Below are 15,234 nucleotides of genomic sequence, written 5' to 3'. Positions count from 1 at the left end.
CTACCGTGCTGCCAAATAATGAAAGGGTCCCAGGATGAGCTAAATGCCACGATTGACAGCCATGATTGCTGAGCCACACATGCACACTCCAGCAGGAGTGAACAAACAGTGACCATAAGTGGGGATGAAGAACAAAACATACTGGAATTACTCAGCTGGTTAGACAGCATCTATAGAAAGAAAAACACAGTTAATGTTTCAGGTCGAATACCCTCCTCCTTTCAACCGCAAGTAGGGATCTTGGCTGATATTCTTTTCCCTTTACCCAGGGTAACTGCTGACTTTGGTATTTTCAATGTCACACAAATCAGCAAACTCAAGTGCCCTCTTCATTCCTGTATCATAGTCCAAACCAGCTGGTTCATTTATCCAAGGGATCATTAGGAACATTCCATCACAAGTGTTTCACTTTCACCAGAACTTAATAACAACAAACTGACAGAACAGGAAAGTTCATCCTCAGTGTGATGCCTCAGGCTCTGTGTTACTGCTTGTTGATTTTCTCAGTGTGTAATAAATTCAACAATGTAAAGGGCAGTGACAGACACCTGCCACAGCCATTGATCTGGTAATAATCTGCCCAGAGGATTAATTCAACTGTCAAACAAAATCAAAAAGGGACCTGACCTCCCAATTGCACTGGATTGGTGAAGGAGCCTGTAAACTGTGACAGCTCTAACCAGGGCCCTGGGTCTGATTGCAGTGCGTGAAAGGCTAAGGTACCGAAGTGAATGGATACAGACCCCACTTTTTGCTGCGCGTGGGGCGAGGAGGGTATGGCAGGACTGACCTCTCTCATAGAGTGATAGAGTTCTACATCATGGAAGCGGCCCTTCAGCCCAACTCATCCATGCTGACCACGGTTTTACCCGAGTTAGTCCCATTTGTCTGTGTTTGGCCTAGATCCTCAAAACCTTTCGTATCCACGATGTGTCCAAATGTCTTTTAAACATTGTAATTGCTCTTGAGCTACTATCTTTTCTGGCAGCTTGTTCCATATACCCAACAGCCTGCGTGTGAAAAAGTTGCTCCTCAGGTCTCACCTTAAACCTATGCCCTCTAGTTTTAGACTCCTCTACCCTGAGAAAAGATTGACCATCCACCTTATCCTCCCTCAGCCTCCTTCACTCCAGGGAAAATAATCCCAGCCCATCCATTCTCTCCTTATCACTCAAGCCCTTCAGTGAATCTTTTCTGCACCCTCTCTTGCTTAATCACACCTTTCCTATAGCATGGCCACCAGAACTCACTGAGACTGAAGCTGTCTCCTTCTAGCAGGTTCAGGCCCTGTGTTCTGAAGGGACAGAGAACACCCTTCACCAAATCATATTGATACCCTGGGTCCTTTAAGGTTCTGGACTCTATTCACAGAATGGATATAGCAAGGAAGGGGCTATTCAGCAAGTTGAGTCTTTTGAAAAGCAATCCACCTGGTCCCACACCCTCACCCTCTTCTTATAGCCCTGCAGAGTCATCCAGTCTGCGGAATCATCCCTGGAATCATTTTGGTAAATCTCTCCAGCACCCTCTCCAAAACCTTCACATCTTTCCTAAAGTGTAGTGCCCAGAACTGGGGACAATGCACCACTTGTGGCTAAATCAGTGTTCATCATCACATTCTTGTTCTCATACTCCAAACATCCATTTATAAAGATGTTTTTTTTAAACCCACTTGCTCAGCCTACCCTGCCACTTTCAACATATTATGCACATACCCCTAACACCTCTCTGCTCTTGTCCGCCTTTTAGATTTGTGCCCTCTAGTTTATATTGCCTCTTATAATTCTTCCTATTAAAATATAACACTTCACATTCAATTTCACTAACCACTTATCCACCCATTCCATAGTCCATCTACATCTCTTCGAAGTCTACTGCAATCATCCTCATTTCTTCCAAATTCTATACCACCTGCAACTTTGGAAATTGTGTCCTGTACACCCAAGTCCAAGATATAAATATACAAGAAAATTCATGGTCCTAGTACTGACCTCAGGGGAAGTCCACAGCACACATGCCTCCAATCCAAAGAACAACCTTTCCCTATTGCTGTTATCTGTTACTTAGCCAATTTTCTATCTGCTGGTACAGGCCCTTTTATTCCATGGCCTTTATTCTTTGTGACAAGCCTATATTGTGGCCTCTCATCATGTCAAATAGATACCCTACACCAATTTCACTTCCTTCATTATCCTCTGTTACTTTATCAAAGCACTCGATCAAGTTAGTGAGACACTATTTTCCTGGAACAAACCCGTGCTGGCTTTATCAAATCAATCTATGCTGATTCTGTCCGATTATTGTTTCAGAACATTCTCAACCACCAAGGTTAAACTGACTGGTCTACCTGCAGTAGGTGTATTCCTGCACCCTTTTTTGTTCATGTAAAAGTCTGCAATTTGGTTGGTGTTGCAACTTTCCAGTTCTTAAGTACCTCAGAATCTATATGTGTTTGGGAGGTTCTGGTGAAGGCCTCTGCAATTTCCTCCCTTACTTTCCTCTGAAACCTTGGAATCATACCATTTGGATAAGATGATTTCCACGGAAGTGCAGCTAGCCCTTCTAATTCCTTCACTATCAATATTTAACCTAACCAGAATATCAGTATCATTTTCCTTTGTTGAGACTCCAGCAGCATCATCCTCCTTGCTGAAGAATGTTCTAAAGTGATCACTTAATACCTCATCCATGTCCTCTGCTTCCATGAGTAAATTTCCTTTGTTCTCTGGTCAGCTGCAACTCTTCTCTTACAACCCTTCTTGGCACCTCTCAATCCCAGCCCTCTCCCCCCCACTCTATTTCACATTCCATTTTTTTGGCCATCCATGGAGCATTGGATTTAATTTTCTACTTTCTACCTCATAGAATGCACTGAGATTGAAGCTGAATTAGTCTGCCTGCTAGACTTTGTCTCCAATCTGCCAGATCTGTTTCACTGCATTAAATTTGGCCATACTCCAATTGATTATTTCTGCTTTGCAGTGGACTACATCCTTTCCCATTGCTATTTTAGAGCACATGATATTATTATCACTGTTTCTTATATATTCCCCTGCCGATACTTGCTCCACTTGGCCTGACTCATTTCCCAGAACCAAATCCAGCATGATCACCTTCCTCATTTGGCCAGAAGCATACTGATCAAGGAAGTTCTCCTAAACACTTCAGAAAATCTTCTCTCACTTTTCTCCTCATGTTACTGCTCGCTCAGTCTATATTTCACCAAATTATGTTGAGGGTCTGGGCCGATTTAGTGCAAGCATGGATGTCCAATCTCTAACCAAGTTATTCAACATCCACACACAACTAACCTTGATTCCAAACTTGAAGGAAAAGAACCAAATTAAGACACAAAGATACACCCAGATGAAGGAGGCTCTCTGGCCGATCACACTCATTTTTCCACAGAGACCACAATAGCCCAACACAGTAGTCTCATCCACTCCCATGTCCTGATGATATCAAGCCCAAAACTGCCTAGAATCAGATTGTGCCCACAGCATTCAACTGAGCTAAGAACTAATCTGTGTTTTCTCACAGTATATGAAAACACAGAAATTCACCAAATACTGAAGTACATCACTGGAATCCTGCTCATCTTGTGAGCACTTGGAGAACTGAAAGGAAGACTTAAAAACTGCAATAGCTATGCAGTACCAGTGAAGGGGAAGCATTTTTTGACAAATCCTTTTTTTCTCCTCTAATCTCCCAAAGATACTTGCTGGCTTTTGCTAGACTTGGGTCCTGGAGTGTTTCAGTACTTCACCCATTCTCCACAAGTCTGTGTAGAGAATACCCGACTCTGCAGAGGCATCATTGTTGGGTCCAAACTATACAAGGCACCTTCAAGTGTGCACTGAATGAAAGATTTGTCTCTCCCTGCCCAGAGGACACCAACACTAATAGTTAAACCACTGTCAATTTACTGGTTATCAATTAACTTGGTGTACACCTGACTTTGTAATCAATTTTTCTGCTTCAAATCCCACACTGACATAAACCAGGAGTGCTGTTCATGTTGTTTTCAAGGAACTTACATTGAGTGTCCTTCAGTTAATCAGTCTTGCTGGTTGCTCTCGGTGGCTGTGCTGACCTAGCCACTGCATAGCTGAAAACCCAGCTAAATTACTGCAGATTTGTGTAAAGAAATTATACAGCAGATTAGTAAAGCTGTATCTTGGTACACGTTTGTCAAGAACAGAAAGTGGTGAAGGTCAGTTTGAACCAGACAGATTTTCAGTATCCACAAGCGCCACCTGACCTGTTGAGCATTGGCCGATGTTGTGTTTTTGAGATCTCTACCAGAACTCCATTGGCCCACCTTGATATGCTTATTTGATAAAACTGAGTTTAGTCTTTAAAATTTCAAATGATCCCCAGTGTACAGTCACTGAAAACAGAGTCTGTCATTTCTACCACACTTTGAGTGACCAAGTATGCTTCCTAATTTCACCCTTGAACAACCCACCCTACATCACCATTTCCCACCACAAACATGGTTTCTCATTGCATATCCCAGTAAATCTTTATCATTTTAAACACCTTGATCAGATCATCCCTTCATCTTATAAACTCAAATGACAAAAGCCAAGTCCTCAAAATTTATCCTCAAGCCTCAGAAATCCTTTTGCCCATCATGTCCCATCTGGAGGACACTATTGCCTCATTTCAGAATGTGGGATAACATTGTTGCAGCAGGTACCGCTGCTGCCTCACAGTTCCTGCAATCCAGGTTTAGTCCCAATTTCCAGTGCTGTCTCACGTGGAGTTTGCATGCTCTCCATGTGAGCAACTGGGCTTTTCCTGAATGCTGCTGTTTTCTCCCATATTCCAAAGACATGCTGGTTGGTAAGTTAATCGGCATCTGTAAATTGTCACTAATGTGTAGGTGAGTGTCAGTGAGAGACAATAGTTTGCAGGGAAATGGGTAGGGCAATAACTGATGGGACTGCTCTGACAGCTGCCATATATTTGATGTACCCAATAACCTCCTTCTATGCTCTTCAAAAAAATGTGAATTCAAATTTTGATGCAGGCTGGTGAGTTAGATGGTTGTTTCTCTCTATTCCTCCCCTCATCCACACTGTTGACTGGATGGAGGTACCTCCAGGCACCCTGCTTCCTGGAAGGACCCCATTCTTTTCTCCCAGTTTACATGGCTCTCTTGTTCCTGTTCTGACAATGATACTTTCCACACCAGGTGTCTTCCTGTTTCCTTAACCATGGCTTCACTTCCCTCCATCACCATCTCATCCCTGTAACTGACAGGGCTCTAACCACACGTGTTCCGTCCTCTCCTCCCACCCACAGCAAGGGGAGGTTTCCCAATGCCCTTACGTTCCAATTGTGTGTCTGGGTGATTAATGAAAGTCAAAAAGCTGCAGATGCTGGACATATGAAACAGAAAAAGCTGGGAACACTCAGCAGGTCAGGGAGCATCTGTGCAAGCTTCTATCATTAACCTATCAACCAGAAATGTTCATTAACAGCTTATCACCATGACAGCCCTGGCCTCATCCTATCAGAGATATTCCATTTGTCCTATCCATCCCTATCCCAGCCCCTCTACAAAAAACAAACTTGTTTCTTCACTTTCCTATTTCCAATCCCACTATGACCTCTCTCTTTGGCAGTTTACATTGCTCCAAGGAAAAGCATCTCACCTTTTGTCTAGGCACAGCACAGCCCTTAGAACTCATCATTGAATTCAAATAAGCAGCCTTTCCAGATTGTGCTGGAACAGGCCAGTTCTAATAACACGTTATCAGACTGTAATTTTGACTCTGCTCACACTGCCTAACCTGCTCGGTATTTTCCGCATTCCCTTGCAATTTGCATTTCCAGCACATGATGTATGTCGAACGTTTCAGTTTCAATAATGTTTTTACTTCTCTCTCCCTATGTCCTTATCTCCTACAGCATCTCCACCAGATAGATTAACTGCCAATAATGCCTTCACCACTCAGCTGGTACTGTCGCCTTCCATCTTGTGCACTCTGAATTTATCACACACATTCCCTTTCTTCTCTGCAACTTAAAACATGTTCCATTTTCAACATTTCCTTATTCTGAAAACAGGTCATCGATGCTAACTCTGCTTCTCTCTCCACGGATGGTGCCTGACCTGCTGGGTATTTCCAAATATTTTTGTTTCCACCTCCACTATCTGTATCTTGATCCTCACACTTCCTTCTCGTCCATTATTTCCTCTCTTCATCAACTTATTTTCTGTTTCCCAGTTCTGACAAATAGTACTGGACCTGAATCTTTACTGTTTCTCTCTCCACAGATGCTGCCTGATCTGCTGAGTGTTTCCAGCATTTTCTGGTTTTATTTCAGATTTCCAGATCTGCAGCTTTTTGATTTACAAATACAGTTAGCCTTTCTTGTTACAAGACCAATATTCTCAAACTGACATTTTTGTAGAACAACTACTACATGGAAAGGAGTACTTGATAAACAAAGGTAATCACTTCTTGCCTATTCACATTTTAAGACACAGAAGGAGGTCATTCAGTGCACTGGATCCACACCAGCTCCCAGCAGTGCAATCCAATCAGTCACATTCACCTTCCCTCATTTCCCTGTAGCCCTGCAACATGTTCTCTCTCATGTCCATCAACTCCCTCTTAATTCTTTTGTCACTTACAAAGACCAAAGGGTAATTTACGGTTCTCAGTTAACCTATCAACATTTGGAATGTGGGAGGACACCAGAGTACTCTGGAGAAACCCATATGGTCACAGGGAGGTGATGTAACCTCCAGAAGGAGAGTACTGGAGATCAGGATCGAACTAGGTCACCGAAGCTATGAGGCAGCTGGACCACAATGGTGTCCCGTAGGTCCTGGATCAATGAATTAATGTCCAAACTGATAGACTAAACACTATGATGCTGGAGGAACTCAGCAGGCCGGGCAGCATCCGTGGAGAAAAGCAGGCAGTCAACGTTTCGGGTCAGGACCCTTCTTCAGGACTGAAGATAGGAAAAGGGGAAGCCCAATATATAGGAGGGAAAAGCAGAGCAGTGATAGGTGGACAAAAGAGGGGAGGTGGGGTGGGCACAGGGTGGTGATAGGTGGATGCAGGTAAGAGATAGTGATAGACAGGTGCAGGGGAGGAGGGGAGAGCAGATCCACCGGGGGATGGGTCAAAAGGTAAGGAAGAAAAAAGGGGGGTAGAAAAAGAGAGAGAGAGACTAGGAAAGGGAAGAAAAGAAGCATGGCTGGGGGTGGGGGTGGAGGGGGTTGTAGGCATTACTTAAAGTGGGAGAATTCAATGTTCATGCCATAAAAGTGTAAGGTTCCAAGACGGAAAATGAGGTGCTGTTCCTCCAGTATGCGCTTGGAATTCTAGCAGTGGAGGAGGCTGAGGATTGACATATCTGCGATGGAGTGGGAAGGAAGTTGAAGAGACTGGCAATGGGGAGATGCAGGTCGCGGGTATGGACAGAGCGCAGGTGTTCTGCGAAACGGTCACCTAGCCTGCGTTTGGTCTCACCAATGTAGAGGAGGCCACACTTGGAGCACTGAATGCAGTAGATGATATTAAGGGAGGTGCAGGTGAATCTCTGTCTCACTTGATAGGACTGTTGGGGTCCCTGGATGGAGGTGGTGTAGGGGCAGGTGTTGCACCTATGGCAGGGACAGTGGAAAGTTCCTGGGGTGGTAGTGGGATGGGTGGGTGGGGAAGAGAAGTGAACTAGGGAGATATACTTGGTGGTGAGGTCCCATTGGAGATGGCAGAAGTGGCAGAGAATGATGTGTTGGATACGTAGGCTGGCTGGATGAAATATGAGGACAAGAGGGACCCTATCCCTGTTGGGTCTGGGAGGGGTGGGGGTGAGAGCAGAGGTGCGGGTAATGGCAGAGATGTGGATGCGAGCTCTCTCAGCCACAGTAGGGAGGAAGCCACAGTTAGTAAAGAAGTTGGACATCTCGGATGTCCTGGAGTGGAAAGCAGATGAGGTGGATGCAGAGAAATTGAGAAAAAGGGATAGCTTCCTTGCAAGAGACAGGGTGAGAGGAGCTGTAATCGAGGTAGCTGTGGGCATCAGTAGGTTTGTAGAAGATGTCAGTGGATAAGGAATCTCCCGAGATGGAGGTGGAAAGATCGAGGAAGGAGAGAAAGTGTCAGAGGTAGTCCAAGTGAATTGGAAAGCAGGGTAAAAATTTGTGACGAAATTTATGAAACTGTCAAGTTCCGCACGGGTGCAAGAGGTGGCACCAATATAGCGGAGAAAGAGTTGAGGAATGCGGCTCAGAATAGAGGCTGTTCAACGTAGCCAACGAAGAGGCAGGCATAGCTGGGGCCCATGTGAGTGCCCATAGCTAAGCCCTTGGTTTGTAGAAACTGAGAGGAATCAAAAGTGAAGTTGTTTAGGGTGAGGACAAGTTCAGCCAGGTGGAGGAGAGTGTCAGTGGAAGGGGACTGGTTCCGTCTCTGGTCAAGAAAGAAGCAGAGGGCGGTGAGGCTGTCATGATGGGGAATGGAGGTGTATATGGACTAGATGTCCATGGTGAAGATGAGGTTGTGCGTGCCGGAGAAGTTAAGGAGTTGGAGAGTGTGTGATGTGTCACGGACGTAGGTGTAGGTGGGAAGGGATTGGACTGGGGGGACAGGATGGTGTCCAGGTACGAGGATATGAGCTCCGTGGGGCAAGCGCATGTGGAGACAATAGGTCTGCCGGGACAGTCCATCTTGTGGATTTTGGGGAGGAGATAGAAGCGGGCAGTCTGAGGCTGTGGGACTATTATGTTGGTAGCTGTGGAGGTGCAGGAGATAATGTCTTGGTGGTCCTTGGTGGGGTCATGGTTCAGGGGTTGGTAGGAGGAAGTGTCCGAGAGTTGGCATCTGGCCTCTGCAAGGTAGAGGTCAGTATGCCAGAGTACCATGGCACCATTTGTGTCGGCTGGTTTGATGACAATGTCAGGCTTGGTGCAGAGGGAGTGGAGAGCAGAGCGTTCAGAAGGGGTGAGGTTGGAGTGGGTGAGGGGAGCAGGAAAGTCCAGACGGCTGATGCTGCACTGACAGTTGGCTATGAATAGGTCCAGGGAATGTTACAGGCCCTGTGGGAGAGTCCAGATGGAACAAGGGGGCTGGAGGTGGGAGAATGGGTCATCAGAAGGGGGAGAGGACTTCTTACCGAAGAAGGCGGCATGGAGGCGGAGGAAAAAGAGCTCGGCATCGTGCTGGGCTCGGAATTTGTTGAGGTGGGGGCATAGAGGTACGAAGGTGAGGCTTTTGCTGAGAACAGACTGCACAGCCTCAGAGAGGGGGAGGTCAGGGGGATGGTAAAAGACCCGGCAGGGGTTAGAGTTGGGGCTAGAAGAGGAAGGGTGGGGGGGATGGAGGGGCTGGGCTGGTGAGGAAAGGGGTGAGAGGGGTTGGGAGTGGTACAGGGGTGAAGAGTGCGATGAAGGATAGGAGGTGGATGGAGGGGAGGGAACAAGAGGGGGAGCAGGAGGAGAGGTCAGGGTAGGGGGAGGGGATAAGGGGGGTTGGGAGTGGGCTGGAGGTGCAAGGTGGGATGCAGAAACATCTACTAATCTACTACCCATCTAATTCTGCAAAAACCACTACGCACAAACTGATAGACTCATGGGTATCAGAATTATGTGCAAGGTCAATTTTATCCACGTACCAAGAAGTATGATCAAGCTATCTATCAAAAATACTAATTAATTCACAACTACAAAACAACCACCATGGCTGGCATTGGGAACTAGCAGCTACTGCTGCTAGAATACAAAACAAATATTGAAAAGTGCACCTACTGCCATTTCACAGCCAATCTGGTTGAATCGACAAAGGAGTTTCACCTTCCCACATGATCGAATGTGATCGGCGTACTGTGAAGACAAAGACAAAATGAACACTCAGCAGAGATGCACCGATAACGCAGCTTGGTGAGACAAAGCCAGAACCCTGCCCAGCATTGCATTCACGGTCGCTCACTCAGTAGCTAGCCAGCTGCCATGCTTAGTGCCCAGCACAGCAGAATACCAAGTACTATTCTATTTCCAAAAATGTTCTTTGTTATCAAAGATTGGAGTAGGGTGGGGACATTGGCTTAGAGTGAGCTCAGGAAATTACAATGAACATCTTGCCAGTTGCTTTTAGAAACGGTCAAATTTGAAATGACTTTAAATGGAGTCCAGTGGTTATGCAGCTATAAATTGACCTGTTCATGAAAAGCCTGCAAGTTGCCTTCTGTTTCATGGTACTTACACAGCACAAACCTGCTCACGACATCATTAACTGAAATGTATTTTGGACAGTGCGAAGGGAAATTTACACCGAACCCAACTTGCTGTATCTGCTCTGCAAATCTCTGAAGGGGCGGTGTAGAGGGGATTTACTCAGTATCCAACTTCTCCTGAATTTTATCTTATAAATTATGACCCTTTCTTAAAAATCTATGAATTAATATTTTGCATCAAAATTAGTACTAAATTCCTTTGGAATATTGTTGCAGTCTCTGGCAGACATGTTATATAGCCAAATATCAGAGAAAAGAATTAGTTGGAAAGGCAAGCCTCAGTAATCCAGTGTGATCAACATTCAGAATGTCACTGGCCAGCTACGTAATTAGGTTCAAATAGAAATAATGATGAAAAATACATAATTCTCCCATTTCTGCTTCTTTCTCTTCTTCCTCTCAACTCTGACACCAGCACAATCTGTAATCATACTCCCTGGAATACCTTCTCAATGATTATCTTATTGAAACCAAGAAAATTCTTATATGGCTTGACAGAGTAGATGTGGGGATGAGATTTTCCTCGACTAGGTGTTTAGAGCCAGGGGTCGTCCTCTTAAAATAAGGGAGCAGCTACTCAGGTCAGAGATGAGAAGAAATTTCATCACCTACAGTGTGGTGAACCTTTGGAATTCTCCACCCAAAATGGCTTATGGCCAAGTATGTTTAAGACAGGGATCCATATTTTTGAATATCATGAAATACAGGTTTTGTGTGGGCAAGTGGTGCTGAGATAAAAGTTCAGCCATCACCTTATTGAATGGAGCAGGTGTGATGGGGCTGAATGGCTTACCCCTGCTTCTGTTTATAGTGTAGCAGTTAGCGTAACGCTATAACAGCGCCAGCGACCCGGGTTCAATTCCGGCTGCTGTCTGTAAGGAGTTTGTACGTTCTCCCAGTGTCTGCATGAGTTTCCTTCAGGTGCTCCGGTTTCCTCCCACATTCGAAAGACTTACAGGTTAGGAGCGGTGTGCATGCTACGTTGGTGCCGGAAGAGTGGCAACACTCACGGGCTGCCCCCAGAACATTCTCAGTAATGCAAAAAGATGAATTTCACTGTGTGTTTTGATGTACATGTAACTAATAAATAAATATCTTATTCGCATATTCCTTGTCTCTTTGGAAGCTTTTCTTCTATCTTCGGTCCCATCTCTTGCCACATTTCTTTAGACTAATTATTGTCAGTATTGCTAATGAAGGATGCTGCATGACAATCTCAGGTCTGGATATTCCTTTTGATTGATTCCGTGAATTTACAGCAAACATTTTTGGTGTTTGATCTCAAAGATTTTTTTTTCTATTACTGGCTTTATAAGGGGAGAGAGATGAGTGTACATCAGATGACCCTCCAACTAATTCTTTCCTCTTATATTCGACTTTACAATGAGTCAGCCAAAGACCGTAACAAAGTTCTTAAACAACCTGGTACTCATTTCAATGCGAAATACTTTTTATTGGGGAATGGAACACTTCATTTCAGACTCAAAGTCTTTAAGAAATTGCCATAATTGCTTAATTTTTGTTATTAAAAGCATTCCACCCACATCTTTCTGTGAATTCTCATTTGAACACAAGGAGTAGGCCACCTGGCCTTTTAAACCTGCTTTGCCATTCACCCAGATCATGGCCAATCTTCTAGCTCAGCACCTTTCTCCTGCACTATCCTCATATCCCTTGATTTCCTTAATGCTCAGAAATCTATCGCTCTGTTTTGAAGGAACTCTTACACCGAACCTCTGCTGGAATATCACATTGCTGCATCAAAGACAGATTACACATCACAACAAAACAACCATAGGCAAAGCCTTCAACTGTGGGAAGCAGTGAAAGTGAATACTGTGGAGAAGGGAAAGCATTGGTCAGAAAAGAAAATCTCAAAACCAATTAAAGTAGCATGCAAGATCGAATCAGTAGCTGTGGCAGGTTTGAAACTGTCAATGGGAAACTCATTTGCTCACAGCTTTATAAGATCCATGGAAGAGGCAGCAAGCATTAAACAAAAGATTTCCAATGTTCAAGGAGGGACTGGACAAAGAATTATCCAGGGGCAAACTCATCTACTATACATTGTGTTGTAAACTATGTTCCTGTCAGATTTGAATGTCCTCAGAACTAGGAAAGGGGGAAATGATTATATGCTCCTGATACTGATTCTCATCCAAGAACATTAAAACACGACCTAGTGAGAGCGCTGACTTTGAAGCTGTATCCTGTGAGGAAGCGCTAACGAAATAATGTGTCCCAGTGGCTGCCAGTGCCCTGTGTGATGGCACCCCAAGTGGCTGCCAGTGCCCGAGTAACCACCTCCAGTGGCTGCCAGTGCCTGGGGATCCATGTCCCACTGGCTGCCAGTGCCCAGGTAATTGCCTCCAGTGACTGCCAGTGCCTGGGGAACCATGCCTCAGTGGCCGCCAGTGCCTGGGGAACCACCCCCCTCCTGGCTGCCAGTGCCCTGCATCGCCACCAGTGCCTGGGTAATGATGCCTCATTTAAAGGAGGCTATGACTTAATCATGTCCTACTTTACATACACCTACTTTAGTGGAACACCCCAGTGGGAGTCAGTTTCTATGTAATTGTGCCCCATTTCCCTTCATTCCCAATGGAGCTGTATACAGTGAGAGTTATGGCATTAAGGGTGAGCGCTGTGGAAAGATATTCCAGCAAGAGTTAATTCACTCTGGAGATTAACGTGGAGAACAGAAATAACTACAGAGGTACAAAGCATATGAAGTGAATGATCCATTTCTCAAGTTTGCCGAGCATGGCTCTCATGCTTTTCCTTCTCGTAGGATCCAATCAGACACTTTTCATTTGATTTTATTTCAGCACAGATCTTACCTTTTCTCTTGGAATCTTTTTTTTCCCACACCATTCACACATTAATGGGTACTTGGAACATATTTCATCATGAGCCTATGGATGCCAAACACAAAAGACATCTAAGGTGCTTACTCTACAATAGCGCTCCTCAACAAATAATATAAATCCAATATATGTCAACTGAAGCAAAAGCTGGGGTCTGTGACAGCCCCTGTGGTTTTAGCTGCACTGGTGCTTCAGACTTGCCTGATACTGACAATTCGATTAGGAATCAGAAGCTGGAGCAGAAATGCAGCTCATGAAATGCAATACCTCCTTGGAGACCCAGACATTGTGGAAAGGGTCCATGGCAAGCAACAGGCTTGTTGGAGTTGGCTACACCTCCCATTAAACTTCAGCATGGATTACTGGATAGCAATCTTTACACAGACCACATAACTCACTGGAGAGCCCATTGAAAAAATTTGGGAACTCTGCAATTCAGACATTAGCTGTCTTAACCAGTGAAGCAATTGTGAACAGGATCTACACATCTGTTAACTGCTGGTGGTGGGAGGATCCGCAAACTGCTCACTCCCAGGGATGGCACCCTCTCATCAAACAACTCAGAGTGGGGGAAGGGACACCCACATACAGTAACTCAAGAGGAAAGGTTAACCACACACTTAATTTGGGCAGTGTCCACACTCAGGCAACTCAAATGGAATAGGGAAGGGGTATCCACATGAATGACTCACACTGGATGAGGGAAGATATAGCCACACCCTGACTAACACAAGGGGAAGGGGGATACACTAGTCTCTCACATTGGGTAAATGGGGCACATCCACAAACTGAGTAACTCACATGAAGGACAGAGAGTTAGGATTAATATCCACATAATTTGTACCTCACACTGGAAGGACACCAACAAACTGAGTGTCTTGTGTTGGGTGGGGGCAATGATGGGGCATCCAGACTGAGTGACTCACTACAGTGCGCTTGGTGGTGGGCCCTCAAGCTAGTCAGTTTGGAGAGAGGAGAGGTGCACCCACACCAAGTGACTCATATTGGGTGGGAAGGGCAGGGTAGGGGCACCCACATCAAGTGACTCATGTCAGGAAGGGCACTCCCACACTAATTTAATCTGTGTGGGAAGCAATAAATTGGAAAAGGAAATTCTGACTATGGATGAGAAAAGGCAGAGGGGTGGAATTGTGTGGGTCATCAGATCAGAGAACTGACCTGTGCAAAGAATCAACTTCCAGCAACAACTCACTAAAATCTAACTCAAATGACAGTTCCAAATAATTGGTCTATCAGTCAAACTCTAACTGGATTTTCACACCAGACTCACAATGAGCTGTTTTGCAGGACAATGGAAACACCACTTTCCTTGTTAAGTAACAGGAATGAGCAGATGCAGCACTAAAGAGACATTAACTTAACAATGGCCATTACTGGGAGTTTTACACTTCCTGCTCTCCACAAAGCTATCAGTAGTATTGATGGTGAGCTGAATGCCTCATTGTTAATTCATTGCCACATTCCCTCACAACACAAGATAATTCCCTTCTGGGGTAATTCGATATATCAATGGAATATTGTGTTATTATATTTCCTTTAGCAACCAGTCCCGAGTATTGGAGCTTTTGTTCCAGTGCGAAGACTGCAGCACAATTACTGGGGAGATTGCAGGGGATCCCAAGACCACTCTGGATGTTCAGAGAACTAAGGAGAGTACTGTAATCAAGGAAGTGACACTTTGCAGGACATTGCTGAACATTGGTAAATTATTTCTCTTGCTGTTCCCTCACTCTCCTCAACAATCTAACTGCTGCGGTGCGTTTTCTCAAGGCCAGCTCTCCAGCCAGGCTGATGGAATTAACAAAGAGTCTGTCTGTATTTATTCTCACTGAGTGTGGTGTCACGACACAGGAAATGCCTGAAAGCCTGAAGTGAAAGAGGCTGGGAACAGCCTATTCTAAATGAATAATGATGTCACTCCTAGCTTCAACTGCAAGTTGCAAAATTTGACTGATTACATCAGTCACAACTAGGAACCTGTATCCGAAAGAGTAAACTCTGAGTTAGTGCCAGGAAATCTCTGGTTCAGTCCCTGGGCTTTGCCAAGATAGGCAATTTTCTGGCTTGTAGTGCTTTTTGTTATACG

At 44.9% G+C, this 15,234-nt stretch overlaps 1 protein-coding gene across 4 annotated transcripts in view; it reads right to left on the bottom strand.

The window, feature by feature from the left end:
• Positions 1 to 15,234, bottom strand: part of LOC127582277 (TNF receptor-associated factor 2-like) — a 55,305-nt gene that overhangs the window by 12,804 nt on the left and 27,267 nt on the right. For all 4 annotated transcript variants that reach the window (XM_052037451.1, XM_052037449.1, XM_052037452.1 and 1 more), the window contains 2 exons: positions 13,101 to 13,175; positions 9,776 to 9,850 (listed from right to left, as the gene is read on the bottom strand). In XM_052037451.1, coding sequence (XP_051893411.1) covers positions 9,776 to 9,850; positions 13,101 to 13,175 — 150 coding nt within the window. The remainder of the gene's footprint in view (positions 1 to 9,775; positions 9,851 to 13,100; positions 13,176 to 15,234) is intronic.

The sequence above is a fragment of the Pristis pectinata genome, chromosome 23 (assembly GCF_009764475.1).
Source record: "Pristis pectinata isolate sPriPec2 chromosome 23, sPriPec2.1.pri, whole genome shotgun sequence".
Classification (NCBI taxonomy): Eukaryota; Metazoa; Chordata; class Chondrichthyes; order Rhinopristiformes; family Pristidae; genus Pristis; species Pristis pectinata.
The sequence above is the reverse complement of the archived record's forward strand: the minus strand, read 5'-3'. Positions and strand labels throughout refer to the sequence as shown.